Consider the following 20,532-nt stretch of genomic DNA (forward strand, 5'->3'; position numbering starts at 1 on the left):
TTGAGATCTTTTTTATTTTTCAGGGCACCTCTGGCAACCGGGGCCACCAGGGGGAGAAAGGAGAGAAGGTGAGAAGGGCGGAGGTTCCTGGTTAGGGGGAACTCTAGTAATGGGACTTTGTATCCCTTCCCAGAAGCCCTGACCTCTGACCTCTGCACTCTCTCCCACGCAGGGAGAGGATGGCTTCCCTGGCTTCAAGGGCGATGGGGGGCTTAAAGGAGATCGGGTAAGATAACTTCCAGATGAGGGATCTAGTGGTTCTGGGGCGCTTGGGGAAGGTAGTGGGGGAGGGGAGGGCGCCGGGGCTAAGACAGGGAGCTGGAGGGAACAGGAGTGACACAGGGTCTGATACCTCCTTTCTATTCCAGGGGCTCCCCGGCCCCCCCGGTCCCCGGGGAGAGGATGGTCCGGAAGGGCTGAAGGGGCAGGAGGGGCTGGCTGGCAAGGAGGGTCCCCCAGGCTCAGCTGGGGAGAAGGTGAATGGACCTTGGTCACCCTCTCCAGTCAACTCTACAACTTCCCATCCTGCAGCCAAGATGTTCCCTGGCCCTTTGCCTTCTGCCCTTGGCTCTTTAATCTCCAACCTCAGGAGGCTGCTACCACACTTAGCATCTCTAATTCCTTAACTCAGCATTATGGAGCAATCTCACACACAGTATCTGATTTTTATCCCCATAACCACCACAGGCAACAGGCATTTTTATCCCCATTTTACAGACAAGGAAACTGAGATTTGGGACAGAATAAAATAGAACGAGTTGCCCAGAGACATACCCCTAGCAGGCAAAAGCCAAGACTTAAACTCGTGTTTCCCTGAATCTCACCCTGTTGCCCCCGTCATCATGCCCCAGTCATCCTGCCCTTTCTTTTCTGTTCTTCAGGTTGTAATTTCTGATGTCTGTCCCATAATTTCTCTGCAGGGCAAGCTTGGGGTGCCAGGTCTCCCAGGTTACCCAGGACGTCCAGGACCTAAGGTAAGAAGCTAAGGGGTTGGGGGTGGGCAAAGGCAGCATTCAGAGATTGATTAACATCTGGAAGTCCAGGTTGTGGTCTAGGGGAGTGAGCTGTCCACCCCCTGGTCACTAAGAAACAGCATAAGATGTGAGCTTTGGTATCAGACTTGGGTTCAAATACCCACTCCTTACCTGCTAAGTAACCTTGGACAAGTCTCGTGAGCTCTCTTGCTTTGTTGTAAAGTGGAGATACCAGTAGTCTTTATCTCATCAATTTGATTATAATAACATGGATAATTTTGATAATAAAACTATAGGATCCTTCTTATTTGGTGTGATTGAGGTGGTTCAGATCAAGCCAAGTAAGGAGGAGAATCACAAAAAATGCATATCTTACATATCTTGAATTATAACTTACAATAAAATGTACTTATATAAAAATGTACATTTATTTGCCAATTTTTTGGTGGATGAAGCTGCTGATTAGATATGTCTTTCTGCCTAAACCACACCCACATTACATCACTGAAGATTTATAGTTTGGGTTTATATAAGTGGAACAGAAACTTAGACACTTGGGAAGAAATTGGAGTGCAGAATCCTTCCAGAGTCCCACACTTTTGTCATCTCCATCTGGCAGTTATCTTGTGCATGCTTCATTTGACGTGACTTTTTTTAGTGACTTCCCTTTTTATTGAGTCTTTTCCATTTAACTAAGGTTTGGTAGACGTCTTTCTTTTCCTTTCTGCATTCCATCAGTTGTTGTAAACTTTCATTAAATCACATGACTCCAATAGCGAGGGCAACTGACATAAACAGATTTGGGAATAAACTCAAGGCACCATACCTAAGAACAGAACGCAGTCGATTGGAGCAGGAGCTCACGGGAGTTAGAGCAAAGCCTCTTAGCCAAGACTAGTCCATGTGTTTTGGGCAGCAAGCAATACACGACAGAAAACATGGTGTGTTGGTTAAGTTGAGGTTTGTGTCTTAGCTGTTATAACAAAAACACTTTAGACAGGGTGGCCTAGACAACAGAAATTTATTTCTCACTGTTTTGGATGCTGGAAGTCTGAGATCAGAGTGCTAGCATGGTTGGATTCTGGTAAGGACTCTCTGGTTTGCAGACATCTGTCTTCTCTCTGTGTCCTCACATGGCGGGGTGCGGGGGAGGGGGGACAGAGAGAGAGAAGACAGGGAGGGAGAGAGAGACAGGGACAGGAAGGAGAGAGATCTAGTCTCCCTGTCTTATAAAGGCATTGATCCCCTTTGTGAAGGCTCCACCATTATGACCTACTTACCTCCCAAAGGTCCTACCTCCAAATACCATTCTTCAACATATGAATCTGAAGGGACACAAACATTTGGTCCATAGCAGTCAGTAATTATCAGAATGAATAATGACAGCTAACAAGTCATAAGCACTTACTATGTGTGACACACTGTGTAAAATACCTTCTATACATTATCCTATTTAATCCTCACCAAAAGCTTGTGAGGGGGGTATTGTTGGTATTCCCAGGCTACAAATAAGGAAACTGATGCTCAGAGAGAGTAAGCCACTTGTCCAGGGTCACACAGCTAGTCTAGTGGTAGGTCTGGGATTCAAAACATGGTGAGGGGTGGGAGGGGATAGCTGAGCCGGTGATGTCTTCCCCTGGGTGAAGGGAGGTTGCCTCCAAGATAGGCAGGACAGCATGGACTGGAGTTAGGTAGTTAGCAAATATCAAGTAACCTCCAACTATATACCAGGTTGAGGGGAATAAGGGAATAAGACCAGAGCACCATGTCCTAGCAGAGAAAACAGACAATGAATAAGTAAGCAAATGAACTAGGTCATTTCAAGATAAATATTTTGGGAAAACAAAATAGGACAATGTGATAGACGGAGAGTGACTTGGAGGATGTGGTGGTCAGGATGGTGGCAGAAGACTTCTCTAAGGAGTTGACATCTAAGTGAGACCCAAAGGATGAGGAATAGCTGCCTCTGTGGGGACCTGAGAGAAGAGCAGTTTAGGCAAAGGAAGCAGCCAGTGCAAAGGCCCTGAGGCAGGAGTGAACAGTGTGCCTGAGTAGCGTTGAGGGGCCAGTGTGGCTGGACTGGAGTGAGCAAGGGCTGAGGGAGGGGGAAGAGGACAGACGGCTGCCTTGGAGGAGGATGGGGCTGGAGGGACCAAAGAAGCTTCTGGAAAGGATGGAGTGGCTGAAGGGTGAGGGGTCAACTTTACTCACCACCCACTTCTCACCCCTATCTTTTCTCTCTGATTCTCTGAATTCAGGGATCTACTGGCTTTCCCGGGCCCCCGGGACCATTAGGAGAAAAAGGGAAGCGGGTGAGTCATGATCCAGGGGTTGGGGAGAGGGTGGAGCTTGGCTGGGAGAATGACATGTACGGCTCTGCAGGACAGCGGGGAGGCCCCTGGGTGGCTGTGTCTAAGCCTGGAAACACTTGTCTGCGCACATACCCCCAGACACAGCACAGAGCCCATGTAGGTGTCCCCAGCTGGCATTCCTACATGTGTGCCTGTGCGTGCACGTGTGCCTGTGCGTGCACGTGTGCCTGTGCGTGCAAGTGTGCACGTGCCTCTCAGTATAGATTGGGTGGGGTCTGGGTGCTGCCCCCTGTGGGCCTGTGGTAAGCAAGGACACGGGCCTGCGTGCAGTGTGTGACTGTGGATGTAAACGTGTGTGTGGAAGGGTGCGGATAGGCACACAGGTGCGTGTGTGTCTGTGTCCAGGAGTGTGTGCTTGTGCGTGCTGCACTGTCGCCGGGTCAGTGGACGCGGTGTATACACACACAAGTCTGTGCACTGCTGTGCTTATGAGGACCGTGTCCTCCTGTGAGTCCATGCGTGTGTGTGTTTGCGTTGAGTGTGCATGCGTGCAAGGGACAGACTGCATGCGGAGCTCCGGGTGTGGGCCTGAGGCTGCGGGTCACCCAATGTGTGCTGCTGTAGCCTGCAGTGTGCGTAAGTGGGCATCCGTCTGGGCAAACACACTTGTGTTTGGACCCTGTAGGTGCAATCATAGGTGTAATGGGGTGTCTGTGATCTTTGCACGGTGTGTGTGTGTGTGTGTGTGTGTGTGTGTGAGGAGAGAGAGAGAGAGAGAGAGAGAGAGAGAGAGAGAGGGGAAAGCTTGTGAATAAATGTGCAGCAGACATCTTTCTGGGTCTGCGTCTGGATGCGTTTGTGTGTGTCAGGTCTTTGCATCAGAACTTTCTTCTGCTTCCCCCTCATCTGACTTATTTTCCAGGGGAAGGCGGGGCAGCCAGGCCTGGAAGGAGAGCGGGGACCACCAGTAAGAAGATGGTTCCCCCATTCTGCCGGGACTGGAGGGGGGGAGCAGGGCTGGAAGGAGGGGCTGCAGGAGGAGAGGCAGGGGGGAGGTCGTGCGTGGGGAGGGCAGAGGGTTTGGGTTACGTAGGTGTCCCTGGTAGGGCAAAGAGGCATCACAGAGGGAGGGGGCCAGAGGACTCGGGCTCATCTCCTAGCTTCTCCTACCCTCTCACTTCTAATCTTTGCTTCTTTTCTACTCAGGGCTCCCGTGGAGAGAGGGGGCAGCCAGGTGCCACTGGGCAACCAGGCCCCAAGGTATGGGCTGGGTGGGTGATCAGGCCCCCATGAAGCCCCCCTGCCCTGGCCCAGGCTCCCCAGGGCCTTCCGGAAGCCCTCCCAGTTGGGTTTGTCCTGCAGCCTGAATCTTATCCACTGTGTCTTAGGGCGATGTGGGCCAGGATGGGGCCGCTGGGATCCCTGGAGAAAAGGTGAGTGTGTGTGTTTCTGGATGGGAGACAAACCCAGGAGGTAGGGAGGCATTATGATGTGGTAGAAGGAACACAGCCTCTAAAGTCAGGAGCTGTGAGTGAGTTCAAGTCCCAGCTCTGCCACTTGCCTGCTGTGTAACCTTGGGCAAGTCACTCAGCCTCTCTGGGCCTCGTTTTCCCCCTTTATGTGATGGGAATAACCACAGTCCCTGCCACAGAGGGCTGCAGTGACACAGGAAATGACTGACTGTGTGTCATGTGTCTGGCCCCACGCCCGGGGTGCAGAAAGTGCTCAGTACGCTTGTCCTTATGTGGGGCTCAGGCGGCCAGGCAGGAGCGATGAAGCCATGGTTTCTGGTTCCATTTCAGGGCCTTGGAGGTCTGCAAGGCCCTCCTGGATTTCCTGGGCCGAAGGGTCCCCCTGTAAGTGAGTGCACCCTGATTTGGGGTGGCCTGGAGGGAAGCCAGGGAGTGGGGAGATTTCTTAGTCATGCCTCATCTCTCTCCCACCTTGTCCCCCAGGGCCCCCAGGGGAAAGACGGGCGTCCTGGGCACCCTGGACAGAGAGGAGAATTGGTGAGTGGCCTCTTGACTTCTGACCCCTGACCCCATTAGGCTCTCTAGTTCTTCCTCTCGTGTGACACCCTTTTTAATTTTTCTCCCCAGGGCTTCCAAGGTCAGACAGGCCCACCTGGACCAGCTGGAGTTGTGGGTCCTCAGGTCAGAGTGGACCCCACAGGTCTTCCCAGTTTTGCACCAGTTGGGAGATATTTGGAGGGACGCGCATCTCAGATAGCGCCCCCCCCCCCAAAAGGGCCACCTCCATTCAAGATAAGCTTCCTTCCTCTTCAGGGAAAGACAGGAGAAGCAGGACCTCTGGGTGAGAGGGGCCCCCCAGGCCCTCCTGGACCTCCTGGTGAACAAGGTCTTCCGGGCCTGGAAGGCAGAGAGGGTGTCAAGGTGAGACCCTGACCCCTCGGAAATCTCAGCTGAGTGGCCCTAAAGGTTCCTCAATGGCCCCATGCTACCCCGAGGCTCAGAATCAGCCCCATGGGGGAGGGGGCCCAGATTCACAGACTAGGAGGAAACACCCCTTCTCTGGAGCCTGACCTTCCTCCTCTGCACTCCTACAGGGGGACCTGGGACCACCGGGACCCCTTGGAAAGGAAGGACCACCTGGACCCAGGGGATTCCCTGGCCCCCAAGGAGCCCCTGGGGACCCAGTGAGTATCCTTTGGAGCAATGTACCTGTCTGGGCTGTGAAGCAGAGAAGGAGGGGGGGGCCTCTGGGAAGGGACATGGTGTTGGCATCCTGGGTGGGGACAACCGTGAAAGTAAAGGAATGACAGCAGGAGGGACCTGGAGGAGATAGACCCCTGACCCTCAATGCCCAGGAAGAAGGGGGAACTGTGAGCCCCCAGAAGGAAGATAGGACCTGGGCACACCCTTGGGTATCTCTTGACTGAATTATCTCCTCCCTCAGGGACCTATTGGTTTAAAGGGTGACAAAGGCCCCCTGGGCCCTGTTGGAGCCAACGTAAGTGTAACCCCATCTGCTGGGTGGGAGGCAGGGTGGAGGGGCCTTGGGGCATCCGGGAAGCTAGGCATTGCCATAATTAAGTCCACTATTTTGGGTGTCAAACAGGCCTGGGTCACACCCATGACCTGTTTTCTCATCTGTAACATGGCCCCATCTGTGAGATGATCAGTCCCACACTTACTTACCTGCATGCCAGACATCATGGCATGATGTCTTCTTTCTCCTGGTGCTTATGTTCTAGCTGGGGAGATAAGGAATCAGTGGTGATGAATAGCACAGAGAAGGAAGAGTAGGGAGAGAGCCGTTGAAATGAGCTGGTCAAGGAAGGCCTCCTGAGAAGGTGACATTTGAGCTGAGACCTGAGGGAGCCGAAGAAGGAGCCATGTGGATATATAGGGGAAGATTGTTTCAGGCAGAGGGATAGCATGTGCAAAGGCCCTGGGGCTGGAGTGTACACTGCATGTTGGAGGAAGCAGTGAGACCTCTGTGGCTGGAAGGAAGGGAGCAAGGGTATGAGTGGGAGGCAGAGAGGGCAGGAAGTAATGGGGCAGGTCGTGCAGGGCCTGTGGGCTACCAGGAGGATTTCCCATTTCCTGAGTGAGCTGGAATGGAAGGCTGTGAGCAGGGGGACGTGTGTGTCCTGACTCAGGTCTCCCTCCGGCTGCTGTGGGGAAGGGAATAGAGTGGATAAGACACCGGTATCTGCCCAGCTCAGTGCCTGGCAGCTTGAAAGGCCTCTATCAGTGAGAACTACTTCTGCTATTTTTCCTGACCCTTCACCCCTGTTTTCAGGGCTCCCCTGGGGAGCGGGGTCCACTGGGCCCGGCAGGAGGCATTGGGCTTCCTGGCCAAAGTGGAGGCCAAGGCCCTGTTGGCCCTGCAGGCGAGAAGGGGTCCCTGGTGAGTGCCTGCCCACTACATTCCTCAAGCATCCTTAGGACCCCACATACCAGGACCTTCCCTCTGCCCTGGCCCCTGACATCCCCCCTTCTACTCCCCCATCAGGGCGAACGTGGCTCCCCTGGCCCCACAGGCAAAGATGGGATCCCAGGGCCCCTGGGGCTTCCTGGACCCCCTGGAGCTGTTGGGCCTTCTGGCGAGGATGGGGACAAGGTGAGCGTTCATGGAGAGAGAGGGACTCGGGGGGCACAGGGTAAGGAGAGTCCAAGTTGGTCCTCCCTCATCCTATTTCCTCTGCAGGGGGAAGTGGGTGCCCCTGGTAACAAAGGGAGCAAGGGCGACAAAGGGGATGCGGTGAGTGTGGGGCCCCAGGGAGGGAGGTGGTCCTGGGGAAGGCAGAAGGATGTGAAGGATGGGGTGGGTAGCTGGGGCCCCGAGAAAATGGGGAGGGTCCTGAGGTGGTTACACCCTTCTCTCCCTTTCCCTGGTGGCATCATTTTCTCTGTCTGTGACTCTGCATGGCTCTGAGGCATCACATCCCCAGCTCCCCCCTAGGACTTCAGCCACAGTGCCTAGTGTCTGTCAGCCAGCTCAGTCCCTGGAGGGACTTCTGGGGAAAAGTCCTGACGAGCCAAGCTCAGGACGATGTCTGTGTCTGATCCCATCAGTTGGTTGCTAGGAAGACAGGGTTGTGGGGAAAGCAGCTGTTGCCTCCTGGTGGGTGGAGTGGGAGGCAGTGATTGTCATCTTGAGTGCCCTCCTAATCTTGAGCTTGAGGTGTTTTTTGGCTGTGCTCCCTCCCCCAGGGCCCACCTGGACCAACAGGCATACGGGGTCCTGTGGGACACCCAGGCTCCCCGGTGAGTGCTCCTGGCTTTGTGACCATCCCCTAGATCCCAGATGGGAAGGGATAGTGTTCTCCACCATGACCCAGACCCAAACTCAACCCCAACCCTGATCTACCCCTCCATGCTGGCATCCAACGGGAACTCACCCCAGAATCTGACTCAATCCCAATCTCATTCTGAATCTTGAATGCCCTCACAGGCCCAGTCTTAACCCTACTCATGACCTTAACCTTAATCCCAATTCAAACTTTATCTTCAAATCTGAACCTTGACCCCATCCTACCCTAACCCCAACTCTGACTCACCCTCCAGTGCTGACCCCAAACCTGAACTCAAACTTTGAATCTGACCTTGGTCCCAACCTCAAACTCAACCCAAAATTCCATCTGAACCCCATCATGACCTTGACCTCAACTCACCACCCAATGCCCATATGAAAACTTTGACTCAACCCTTGACTTAATTCCCAAACTCTGACCCTTAACCTGCACCCCCAGTGCCAAGTCCAACCCTGACCCTTTCCAAATTTAATCCCAACCCTGACTGTAATCCTTAACCTCAGTCCTGACTTTGACCCTGAGCCTATCTCCAACCCTTGACCCAGACCCTAACTGTGCCCCGCTTCTGTCCTTCTCCCAGGGAGCAGACGGGGCTCAGGGACGCCGGGGACCACCAGGCCTCTTTGGGCAGAAAGGAGATGACGGAGTGAGAGGCTTCGTGGGGGTGATTGGCCCTCCTGGCCTGCAGGTGGGTGCCTGAGTTTGGGGGTTGGCCTCTTTCCCTGCACTCTGTGCGCCAATCTTTCTTCTTTTTTCCACAGGGGCTGCCAGGCCCTCCTGGAGAGAAAGGGGAGGTTGGAGACGTAGGGTCCATGGTATGGACAACCTAGGGAAGGTGGGAGGGGGAAGAGGATAGCAGAGTGGTGGTGGCCATTACATCAGTTTTGGGGGAGCAGTGTCACAGGGCACACTGTCCTTAGTGATGCCGGTCACCAGCATTAAGGATGGTGTTTGTGGTTAGTGATGCCTTTGGGGAGTCATGAGGTCACTGGATGCTATTCTGACTGTCCCACAGGGTCCCCATGGAGCTCCAGGGCCTAGGGGCCCCCATGGCCCCAGTGGATCAGAGGTGAGGACTTGGTGGGGGGTGGGGCAGGATGCCTGAGAGGTAGGGACCTCCATTTCCCAAAAAGGGGCTGTTGGGATCCCACAGTCCCACTTCTACCCCTTGCTGTCTCTCCAGGGTCCTCCAGGGCTGCCTGGGGGAGTTGGTCAGCCGGGTGCTGTGGGCGAGAAGGTGAGAGAAAGGGGGCAGGGGGCTGCCTAGGGTGGGGAAGGCACAGCCAGTCCTGCTTGGGGGTGGCTGTTCTGGGAGCTCCTCCCTGTCCTTCATAATTGGACCTATCCCTACCCGGACTTTGCCTCCTGCAGGGTGAGCCAGGGGAGGCTGGAAACCCAGGACCCCCAGGAACCCCAGGCATCCCTGTGAGTGACTGTGTCCTACACCCCTGCACCCATCTCAGGGAACCCATAACCCCTGGGCATCTCGGGGCACCCTGACTCTGGGCAGGCCTGTGTAAGCCATTGACCCAGGACCTATGGGTGTCCTCAGTTATCTTGATGACAGAGCCCTGGAAGGTCTCAGATAGGGGTGCTACATAGAGTTCTTCTGGTTGTACCCCTACAGGAGGGTGTGCGGCTGAGGGTGCAGGTGGGGGTTCAGATCCAAACCATGAACCCGGAGTGGGGCATGAATTTCCCAGAGGGATCCCCTTTCCTAATTCACTCCAGTGTGGTATCTGGGCTAGACCAAGCTTGGTCATGATCTCTGAGCAACTGGAACATCCTGGCCCCTGACTCCAATAAATCCTAGATCCCTTCGACCTCTGACCCTTGGACAGTCTAGGCTCCTCTAGCCCCTGACCCCAGGAAAGTCCCAGAAGACCACCCAGATTCCTGAGGCCAGGGATACTAGCTCTTGACCTTTGAAGAGTCCAGGCTATTCTTACCTCTGACCTCTGTTTCTGCAAAGGGGCCCAAGGGAGAAATTGGTGAAAAGGGTGACTCAGGCCCATCTGGGGCTGCTGGACCCCCGGGCAAGAAAGGCCCCCCTGGAGAGGATGGAGCCAAAGGGAACGTGGTGAGTCCCAGGAGAAGTGGAGGCAGAGATCGGGGAGGGACACTTGTGTCCACTTGAACCTGCTCCCCAACATTTAGTGAGGGGTTCCTCCTCCAATGTGCTGATTCCCCGAGCAACCCAGAACGTGGCTGAACACTGAACGAGTGGATGGTGGCCTGTCACTGTATGGGGTGCAGCTTGCTCCCACACGAATCAATCTGAAAATGTTGCAGTGGTTGAGATTGATGCCCAGAGTTGGGGCTGATGTGGGATTGGCCTTAGGGCGGAGGTTGAGACCCTCCCACCATCGCGGTGGGGCTTGGGGTGGGGTGGGAGGGCTTCAGGGTCTATGGAACCTCAAGTTGGATCTGACCGCTTTTCTGAGGGTCAGTCCTATCTGAGAGTCCTGAGCTGGGAGGCGCCTGGAGGACAAAGTGAGATGATGCATGTCCTGTGCTTAGCTCAGCACCTGTACACATCAGACTCTAGAACGTTCACTTGCCCAGGGCACGGATCTTGTGTTTTGTTCACTAGCATAACCTCAGCAGCCCAAGCTGTGCCCTGGGGCAGTTCATTTGTCAAATGAATGAATGCCCGATAATTCAGAGAGGTGATTATTCCTCATTCTATCTTCCAGGGCCCCACTGGGCTCCCAGGAGATCTAGGACCCCCCGGAGATCCTGGAGTTTCGGTGGGTGTGACCCCCCCACAAGCCCCCACATATTCCTAATTCTGTCCCCATCTCCCCACCCTCCACAGACTTGGGCAAGGTGGGCACATTTCCCCATGTTTCTCCCCAAATTCTCGAGTGCCTCCATGACCCCTGCCCGCCCCACAGGGTATCGATGGCTCCCCAGGAGAGAAGGGAGACCCTGGTGATGTGGGGGGACCGGTGAGTGGGGGAGCAGAGGACGCGGTGCTGGCAGGGGGGTTAGGGCGGGTGAGTGGGTGAACTGGGGGGAGCTGGGGGGCCAGCGGAGTTGGTGGATGAGGTGTGCAGGACCCCCGTAGATGCACTTGCTTTGCCTTCTGGGGCTTCACCGTGAACGTGAGCGGCTTCAGTGAGGAGGTGGGAGATGGCTGGTGTTGGCATGATGTCTGGGGAAGGCTGTCTGGATCAGAGGCATCCTGAAGCACAGTCATGCTCGACCAACACGAACTAATACTGTCCTGGTGCTGTTATATATCCATAGGGTCCACCTGGAGCTTCTGGGGAACCTGGCCCCCCTGGGCCTCCTGGCAAGAGGGTGAGTGAGACCTGCCTTCTGGCTGTCCTGGCTCCATCCTTGCCCCACCCATCTCCACAGGCCCCCATTCACCTCCATAGGCCCCCCAACCCCCACAGGCCTCCCTAACCCTACAAGCCCTCCTAACCTCCACAGGCCTCCCAACCCCCACAGGCCCCCCCTAACCCCCATAAGCCTCCATAACCCCCAAAGACCCCTTCACCTCAACAGGTACCCCCTCACCCCCAAAGACCCCCCCCACACACACACACATACTCTTTCCCTCCTCAGGGTCCCTCAGGCCGCATGGGTCAAGAAGGCAAAGAAGGGGAGAAAGGGGCTAAAGTGAGTACCCCCTGCCCGGGGAAGGGTCCCTGTGCTGATGTTTGACCAGCAGTTGGGCCATCAAAATGGGTGTCCCAATTCCCTCCCCCTCCCTGATGGTTCTTGACTTGGAGGTCAGGAGAAAGCTTCCCTCTGACTCTGGTCTTCCCTTGCCCTGGTCTGTCAGGGGGAGCCAGGTCCTGATGGACCCCCAGGAATGACAGGCCCAGTCGGGGCTCGAGGACCCCCTGGACGTGTGGGGCCTGAGGGTCTTCGAGGGATCCCTGGCCCTGTGGTGAGTGGGGTGGGAACAAGGACGGGGTGGGGTGGGATCAGGCCCTGGCGGTGAGCTCCTACCTTATACTTTCTCACCCAAATCTGGAGTGGCTGACCCTGGGGCCGGGGTTGGCAGTATCCACACTGAGTTCTGGCTGAGGGCAGCCTCCCCATGCTCTACCTCGTCCTAGGGTGAACCAGGCCTCCTGGGACCTCCTGGACAGATGGGCCCTCCTGGACCCCTGGTAAGAGACTTCTTTGTCCCTGATACCCTGGCACTGAGAACCACACTGGGCGTCCAGGGCTGTCTGGTGACCGTGGGTGCTGGCGCAGGCTGACCCCTCACTGACTGTCCATCTGACAGTCCACCCTGACCGTCTGTGCTCCCCATCTCTTCTGACTGCTTATCCTGATGGTCTACACTGACTAACCACCCTGACCCTCCATCCTGATGGTCTACACTGATCATCCACACCGACCTTCCCTCTTGGTGGCTTATACTGACCACAGGGACCCTCCATCTTGATAGGCCAAACTGAGCATCTATCTTGCTAGTCGACACTGACCCCCCCCCCCCGACACTGATCCTGACCACTGACCATTCCTATTGGCCATGCTCCAACCCCTTTGGTATCCCTTGTCATCTCTCCTCTCTCCTGACCATCCCCATGACCATATCCCTGGTAGGTCCAACTTGAAATCTGGGTAATTTCCCATTTGACCATCCCCCAAGTCACCCACATGAACCTTGAGATTTCATATTTGAGACTCACTCACTGAGCCTCACCCTCCTTCCAGGGGCCCTCTGGCCTTCCAGGATTGAAGGGAGATGCTGGCCTCAAGGGGGAAAAGGTAAGGATATGTCCTTCCATTATTCTCCCCCAATTATCTCCCTCTCCTCCACCTTTACCTCCCTCCCTGGCCAGAGGGCTGGCAGGTTGGGGTTTCCTCTGCTCACATACTTATTACCCCAAGGCTCTAGAAGAGAAGTCCACCAACATTCCCCCCACCATATTTCTTTCCCCATATGTGCCTCTCTTGTCTTCTAGGGCCACATTGGATTAATTGGCCTCATTGGCCCCCCTGGGGAAGCTGGTGAGAAAGGGGATCAGGGGTTGCCAGGCGTGCAGGGCCCCCCTGGCCCCCAGGGAGAACCTGTGAGTTCTATCCCCAGTGGGAAGAATGGTCAGAGGAAGGGATGGGTGGGTAGGCAGAACTGGGGCTTATTTGGAGACTGTGTGCATTTGGGAAGCCCGGGTCTAGAGTGGTAGGGATTGTGTCTGGGGAAAATGGGGGGCTCTATCTGGGGATTTGCAGGTTGGAGGCTGTGTCTGTGGCTTGTTCTTTTGAGGGGACTAGAGGCTTGTTTGGGAATGAACCCCATCAATGATGACCTTGATGTCCTTTCTTCAGGGTCCCCCCGGTCCCATCGGCTCTCTGGGCCACCCTGGGCCCCCAGGTGTGGCGGTGAGTAAGAGGGGTTTGTGGGGTGGGGTCACCGTGCTGGGCCAGCTGGGACTCCAGCCCTCCCTGTCTCCACCCCACAGGGTCCTCTGGGACAGAAAGGCTCCAAGGGGTCCCCGGTGAGTATATGCTGTCCCTTGGGCTCCCACATCCCGCCTTCCCACCCCCTTCAACTTCACCACACCCTCCGTGCCTTTGCATTCATTCGTTTATTTTTTCAATCAATCACACATTCAATGGATATTTATTCAACACCTACCATTGTATTTTATCAAATCTAAGATGCCATCAATTGTAAGATGCACCATTATTTTAGAAACGACTATGAACGAAAGCAGTTTTGACAAGGAAGCTAAGATTTGCCAAAGATGTTAAGATGTTGATTTCAGAGATGTTAAAATATGGAAAGAAAATGTGCGTTTTATACTTGGTGGTAAACAGTCCATGTCTCTCCCCAGTGCTGTGTGTGTCTGCGTTTGAGAGTGTGAGAGTATGAGTGTGTGTGTTGGCAGGAAGGGGTCTCCATAGACAGAGTTCACTCCCAAGTGACTTCTCCCTACAGGGATCCTTTGGTCCCCGTGGTGACGCTGGCCCCCCTGGCCCCCCCGGCCCCCCGGTAAGTTCCCCAGGGAGTATTTTGGAGTGTCCCACTGGGTCCCCTAGTGCCCAGAACTGGGTCGGGCACACAGTAGGTGTTCAGGGCATGCAGGTGGGGTGGGGGGTGCCTTGAAAGCTGAAGGAGGCTCTGGGCTGTGTTGGGGGTTTAGGGGGACACCCAGGGGGCTCTGACTGGGTCTTGTCTTGTTCGTCTCTGTCTCTGCCCTCATCTCTCTCCGTCTCTCTCCATCTCTTCATCTCTCCTGGCCCTTTGCTGTCTCTATTCCAAATACTTGTTCCACTGTTTTGTCTCCGTTTCTCTCTCTCCTGCGCTCTCTCTCTCTCTCTGCTTTCCTTGCCTCACCCGTGGATCTCTCTTTCGTTGTGTTATTACTTCGGCTTTTCCCCATCTCTGGGTCTTTCTGTCTCTCCCTCCTGTGTGTGTCTCTGTCTCTGTCTGCCTCTCTATCTCTCCCACCCCTTCATGTATCTCTCTCTGCCCTTTCTTATCACCCCCACCCCCGATCCCGTGTCTCTTTACCTCCCATGTCTCTCTCATCTTTGCTTGTCTCTCTTCCTGTCTCTCCTCCTGCATCTCTGCTCTCCTCTCCTCCGTCCCCACCCCTGCTCAGGGTCCCTCCACTGAGCTGCACGGGCTGCGCAGGCGCCGGCGCTCTCTCCCAGGCCCAGGGACACTAGAGGCCCCGGAGGGTGGCCTGGAGGAGGTGCTGGCCTCACTCACGTCGCTGAGCTTTGAGCTGGAGCAGATGCGGCGCCCCCCGGGCACGGCTGAGCGCCCGGGCCTCGTGTGCAGTGAGCTGCACCGCAACCACCCACACCTGCCTGATGGTGAGGTCCTTTCCTGGCCGGGTGGGCAGGAAGCCTGTGGAGTCCTGCCCCCGCTCACTCACCCACCTGGCCCTGCCGCAGGGGAGTACTGGATTGACCCCAACCAGGGCTGTGCGAGGGACTCGCTCAGGGTTTTCTGCAACTTCACGGCGGGAGGAGAGACCTGCCTCTATCCTGACAAGAAGTTTGAGATGGTGAGTGCCTGGAGGAAGAGGGAGAGAGGGGGTTTGAGAAACCATCTCAACCCCACCCCACCCCCTGTGCCACCAAAGGTTATCCCCTGCCTCCCCTCCCCGCACAATGCACACACCAGGCTTTGTCTGGGACCTTACCCTCCTTCAACCAACATTCGTTGAGCACCTGCTGTATGCCAAGTCCTATGAAGGGCTAGGACTCCAGCAGAGAATTGAGAAACAAAATGAAACAAAATTCTGCTTTTTTGGAGCCTATGAGGCAAGGTAGACCAAAAAATCTAGTAAAGACAGCGGAAATGGTGGCAAACCTTCAAATAGGGTGTAGCGTGCCAGGCTGTTCTAAGCACTTAGCTGCATTAGCACTGAGTCCCAGCCACCTGGTGTGGGGTGCAGGTGCCGTCGTCCCCAGAGAGGGAAACTAAGGCACAGAGAAGTGATGGGATTACCCCAAGGCTGGCTGGCTCCAGAGACCCAGCCCTTAACCAGCCTCTGCCCTCTGTCTCATCGGCCCACGGACTCATTGCCTTTCAGGCTGTGGGTTGGGAGGTGAGACCACCTAGCTTCCCAGGAATACTGGGGTCCTCCGTCAGGGGGCCTTGAGCCTCCCAGCCTCCCCCACCAAGCACCAGGCTCAGCAGCGGAGGGCAGCGGGCCAGCAGCGCCAGCTCTAGAACCCTGGGTTGGAATAGAGATGTCACCTCAGTTTTGCTCATCTGTAAAATGGGGCCCAAGAAAGTATCTGCCTTGGGATGGTTGTACAGTGGAGGCGTTGATGCAGGTGTTGGGAGCACTGACAAAGCACTGACTGTGTGCGGTGCTGTGCTAAGTCTTCCACCGCCGGTGAGACTGCTGCCCGCACAGAGCCTGCAGAAATGCACGGTGATGTCCTTCTTGCTGCTGATTGTTGTTTTTGACTGGTCAGAGCCCTGGTTTAGTGGGAGCTCAACCCTCCAGCCCCGATGGGAATTTAAACAAGCTCAGACCCCCAAGTCTTGGAGGACTTGACCTCGAAACAGTTGCTGGTACCTGAAGCCTGAGCTGCTCTCACCAGCTAACCTTCCTCCTGCCCAGAGGCCCTGGGGAGGGGACTGAGGAGTGACCCAGGTGTGGGTTCCCCAGACACAGACCCTGAGACAAGGATTTGAGGGCAGGTCATTGATTTAGGAGGTGATCTCATGAGGCACCAGGAGAGCAGAGGGAGGAGGTGAGAGGGGAGGTGGCCAATGAGGATTAAAATGTCACCATTGGGCACTAAAGGCTCAATTCTACTGGGGGACATCCAGGACACCGGAGACAGTGTGGAGCTGCGGTTGTCCCGCCCGGTTGTCCCGCCCGGCGGGAGAGGGAGCTGGGCATTTCTCCACCAACTCTTGTCAGTCATTGGTTGAGGGCTGCCTCAGAGGGCGGGGACCCCCCAGTCCCTCGTTGGACTCACCTCCATGGCCAGAGACCAGCCCAAGAGTCCTGGGTATACAGTCTACAACTTCCAGTGTGGGGAGGTAAATGCAGGAAAGACCTTGCAGGCACCCAGGCATCTTCCACGCTTGACTACCCCCTCCCATCCCCAGGTAAAAATGGCCTCCTGGTCCAGGGAAAAGCCAGGAAACTGGTATAGCACATTTCGCCGAGGGAAGAAGGTGAGTTGCTGGAAGCTGAGGTAAGGGATAGTATGAAAACTGGTGGGAACTGGTGCAGGGGAGTGGGAGGAGGGGCTCCGAGGGGTGAAAGGAACAGGGGAGACTCACCCCTGCCTCCATGGTGATTGCAGGCTTGGTGGGGGGGGCGGTTTGGGGGGAGGGTGCAGCATCAGATGTGTGATGGGGGAGGTGCAGGGTTTGGTGGAAATCCAGAGGCAGTGCTGGCTGTATCAGAGCCTTCCTGGTAGCAGTCACAGATCTGCTGAGGTGTGAACAGTGAGCTGGGTCAGCAAGTAAGGGAGGACAAGAAAAAGTGTTGCAGGCAGAGGGAACCGCATACACAAAGGCCCAGAGTTAAAAGAGGATCTGGTGAATTTCAAGAGAAAACCACTTGCTCTGCTCTAGTAAGTGTTGAAGGGGAATATGGTAAGAAAGGGGGCAGGGGAGTTAAGTGAGGGCTAGACCTACCTCCCACAGAAAGACCTGTGAGCAGCGGGGAGCCATGGAATGTGTTTAAGTGAGGGAAAGACCCGAATCTAATTTCTCTGTTAGAAAGGTGCCTCCAGGACTGGTGAGGTGGGGTGGGGTGGAAGAGACTGGTATGTTGGCCCAGGAGAGTGAAGAGGTGGTCCAGGCTGGGGCTGGTGCTGTGGGGGTGGGGAGGAGGGCATGGCATGGAACATCTAGGAACGAAGTCAGTAGGACCTAGTCATTGATGAGATGGAGGGCAGGGAGGAGAGTGTTGGTGGGCTGGTTCCTGGGGGGGATTCTGAGATATGTAAATGAGAACAGCCTTGATGGGTGGGGTATCTTGGGTTCAGTTTGGAATTTGTTTATGTAACATATTTGTATGTGCCCAGCACCGGGAATGTAGCAGCAAATAAAACACAGCTCCTGACTTCATGAAGTTGATACTCTACCAGGAACATAACCAAGGAAACAGGCAGACAATAACCAAAGAAACAAAACTATAATATCATGTGGGGGTATCTTGGCTTGGGTTCCCCCAAAACAGACCCTTCAACAAAGACTCAGTTGCAGGTATTTTATCTGGGAGGTGATTCCAGAAAACATCAATTGGGGAACATGCAAGTGATACAGAGAAGAGAAGAGAAGAAAGCCAGAAGAGACGTATTACCCAGCCAGTTATCTCAAGCCCATGATATGTTAATAATATATTTTATTTGACCGTTTGACCCAGTGCATCTTAAAGAATGTCATAGCAATATAAAGGTTACTGAGGCATTTTAAATTTCTTCCCTACGAATTCTGCAGAGTCTGATGCATATTTTACATTTATAGCACGTCGTAATTTGGATACTAAATTTCATTGGAAGTTCTTGATCCATACTTAGATTTCATAAAATCTGCAGCTGAAAAGGTAGATTGATACACTCAAGTTGTTCCACACCTAAGTTTCCTGATAACTGGATTGAGGTTCAATTATTAGTTATGACTTAAATAAAGTAAAACAAAATAATCAAATAATTTTAAATTAAACAATTAATTAAAATTTAAAGCAGTTTCTACCTCCTTGAGTGCATTTCAAGTGCTCAGTAGCCCCGGGTGCCTAGGAGTTGCAAGGGATCCATGGGTGCTGGATGGCTGGTGGGGCCACCCAAAGAAGGGGACGAGACAGGGGTGGCAGGTCCGCCAGGGGATTTAGAGCCTGGGAGAGTAGGGGTGAATGGGGCACCCTCATCTCCTGCTTTGTTCCACCCCCAGTTCTCCTACGTGGATGCTGATGGGTCCCCGGTGAGTGTGGTCCAGATGACCTTCCTGAAGTTGCTGAGTGCCACGGCCCGCCAGAGCTTCACCTACTCCTGCCAGAACTCTGCTGCCTGGTTGGACGAAGCTGCAGGGGACCACAGCCGCTCCCTCCGCTTCCTTGGAGCCAACGGAGAAGAGCTGTCTTTCAACCAGATGGCAGCAGCCACCATCACTGTCCCCTATGATGGCTGCCGGGTAAGGGGAGGGGCACGGGCTGGCCAGAGTGGGGAGAGGCCTTGGCTGTCCTCCTACTAACTCGCCATTCTGTCTTCCTGCGGTCAGCTCCGGAAGGGACAGACGAAGACCCTCTTGGAGTTCAGCTCTTCCCGAGTGGGCTTTCTGCCTCTGTGGGACGTGGCTGCTACTGACTTTGGCCAGACCAACCAGAAGTTTGGGTTTGAACTGGGCCCTGTCTGCTTTAGCAGCTGAGAGTCTCGGGGTGGGAGGGACATTGAGGGAGCCCCAGACGGGGCACTTTTTGGTGCTGAGGCTTTGAAGCCATCATATTTATCGTCTCCTGTGACTGTGGAGCCAGGGGAGAGTCTGCTCCTCATGGTCAAGCAATATTCCTTCTCCATTCCAGGGGGCTGGGAGCTGCACACCCCTGGCCCAAGAGTCCGGCTTCCTCCTCATTGCACCACAGCTGACATACTGTAGTCTGGCTCTTTCTCCCCTCTATGCCCACCCAACCCTCAACTCCCCACCCCTGGTGCCCCATGCAGTGAACTTCTAACTCAGAGCTGATGAATGGCCCCACACTTGCCTCCCCATTCCCTGGGCAGTGCTCTCAGCACCCTGTGGTGCTCCCCTTTCCAATAGTTAAGCACTGGATGTCTCCTGATCCCAGGCTGGGACCCCTTCACTCATTCCTATTTTCAGGTGGGTTCACAGTGAAGGAACTGAAGTCAGACTACAGAGGGAAGTGGGACTTCCCTGGACTGAGCTGTGTACTCCTTCTGCTGCCTCAGCCCAGCTCTGAATACTGCCTCCCACCCATATCTCCCCAAATGCACCTTGCCATGCCAGGTGGGATGGGGGCCAAGATGGTGGGGGTGAATCAGGATCCTAATGGTGCTGCCCTATTTATACCTGGGTCTGGATTAAAAGGGAAAATCCCCTCTGTTGTATATTTAATCTGCTTCCTCCTTAGGGAAGGCTGGGATATGATAAGAGAAATTCTAGCATGATCACTACCCCTCCAGGGCCATAGGGCATATTTGGCATCTCAAGTCTGAGAATAAACCAGTGAACTGTGTCCATGTGTCTTTCATCTAGTGCTGGCTAAATCTTTCTTAAGGTCAGGCTCTTGTCTCACCTGAGGTATCTGCCACCACCTGTCTTAATTGTGTCTTTTAGTAGAGGTGGCTTTGGGAGGTGGGGGCATCCAATTATAATGGTACTCACTGGAGACGTTGGGTCTGTTTAAACCAATTCAGGCCCCTAGAAGAAAAATTGAAAATCACCAGATCGCTAAGAGAGATCTTAAATGTTTTCGCCATAAAAAAGAAATGGTAATTATGTGATGTGATGCAGGTGTTAGCTAATGCTATGGTGGTAATCATTTTGCAATATACAAGTGTATCAAATCAACAGGTTGTATGTCTTAGACTTACACGATATCATATGTCAATTCTACGTTAATAAAGCTGGAAAAAATTGTGAACCTTTTAGGAAGACCTCAAACTTTGAAAAAGAAAGAGGGAGGGAGGGAGAAGAAGAGGGAGAGAGAATAGCTAGATCTCCATGCTGACCTTGATTAGTCCTGGAGTCATTGGCTGAGCTGAGGATGAAGGAATGGATCAAGAGGTGATATGGGACATGGTTTGGGTTTGAGATAAAATGGCTAGAGGTGAAACTTCTGGGTGGCAGTTCAGGAGATGAATTGGGAGTAGGGAGAACTCAGAAGGGGAGCCTTGAGGTGAGCTGGATATTGGGGGGTATGGGTTGGGTGAGTTATGTTAAAAACGGACTGAAGATGAGTCGATTGGAGGTTGGTTTGAAGTGAGTTGAAAGAGTTCGAGGTTGTGGATTAATGATGGGATCTACTGAGTTGGAGGTTGGGCAATCAGT

General features: G+C 54.3%; 1 protein-coding gene across 2 annotated transcripts in view; it reads left to right on the plus strand.

Moving 5' to 3' along the window:
- COL5A3 (collagen type V alpha 3 chain) overlaps nt 1-19,717 on the plus strand; it is a 35,921-nt gene extending 16,204 nt beyond the window's left edge. For both annotated transcript variants that reach the window (XM_087867289.1, XM_087867290.1), the window contains exons 28-67: nt 24-68; nt 173-226; nt 369-476; nt 921-974; nt 3,233-3,286; nt 4,209-4,253; nt 4,493-4,546; nt 4,675-4,719; nt 5,089-5,142; nt 5,242-5,295; nt 5,386-5,439; nt 5,572-5,679; nt 5,853-5,942; nt 6,203-6,256; nt 7,052-7,159; nt 7,265-7,372; nt 7,460-7,513; nt 7,966-8,019; nt 8,647-8,754; nt 8,828-8,881; nt 9,082-9,135; nt 9,250-9,303; nt 9,438-9,491; nt 10,039-10,146; nt 10,763-10,816; nt 10,964-11,017; nt 11,319-11,372; nt 11,643-11,696; nt 11,863-11,970; nt 12,143-12,196; nt 12,750-12,803; nt 13,001-13,108; nt 13,365-13,418; nt 13,499-13,534; nt 13,978-14,031; nt 14,645-14,861; nt 14,943-15,055; nt 16,624-16,692; nt 18,418-18,657; nt 18,745-19,717. In XM_087867289.1, coding sequence (XP_087723415.1) covers nt 24-68; nt 173-226; nt 369-476; nt 921-974; nt 3,233-3,286; nt 4,209-4,253; nt 4,493-4,546; nt 4,675-4,719; nt 5,089-5,142; nt 5,242-5,295; nt 5,386-5,439; nt 5,572-5,679; nt 5,853-5,942; nt 6,203-6,256; nt 7,052-7,159; nt 7,265-7,372; nt 7,460-7,513; nt 7,966-8,019; nt 8,647-8,754; nt 8,828-8,881; nt 9,082-9,135; nt 9,250-9,303; nt 9,438-9,491; nt 10,039-10,146; nt 10,763-10,816; nt 10,964-11,017; nt 11,319-11,372; nt 11,643-11,696; nt 11,863-11,970; nt 12,143-12,196; nt 12,750-12,803; nt 13,001-13,108; nt 13,365-13,418; nt 13,499-13,534; nt 13,978-14,031; nt 14,645-14,861; nt 14,943-15,055; nt 16,624-16,692; nt 18,418-18,657; nt 18,745-18,891 — 3,099 coding nt within the window. In that variant the 3' untranslated portion in view covers nt 18,892-19,717. The remainder of the gene's footprint in view (nt 1-23; nt 69-172; nt 227-368; nt 477-920; nt 975-3,232; nt 3,287-4,208; nt 4,254-4,492; nt 4,547-4,674; nt 4,720-5,088; nt 5,143-5,241; nt 5,296-5,385; nt 5,440-5,571; nt 5,680-5,852; nt 5,943-6,202; nt 6,257-7,051; nt 7,160-7,264; nt 7,373-7,459; nt 7,514-7,965; nt 8,020-8,646; nt 8,755-8,827; nt 8,882-9,081; nt 9,136-9,249; nt 9,304-9,437; nt 9,492-10,038; nt 10,147-10,762; nt 10,817-10,963; nt 11,018-11,318; nt 11,373-11,642; nt 11,697-11,862; nt 11,971-12,142; nt 12,197-12,749; nt 12,804-13,000; nt 13,109-13,364; nt 13,419-13,498; nt 13,535-13,977; nt 14,032-14,644; nt 14,862-14,942; nt 15,056-16,623; nt 16,693-18,417; nt 18,658-18,744) is intronic.
- The last annotated feature ends 815 nt before the right edge of the window (nt 19,718-20,532 follow it).

The sequence above is a fragment of the Ursus americanus genome, chromosome 14, assembly GCF_024610735.1.
Source record: "Ursus americanus isolate L20-20 chromosome 14, mUrsAme1.1.p, whole genome shotgun sequence".
NCBI classification, from domain to species: Eukaryota; Metazoa; Chordata; class Mammalia; order Carnivora; family Ursidae; genus Ursus; species Ursus americanus.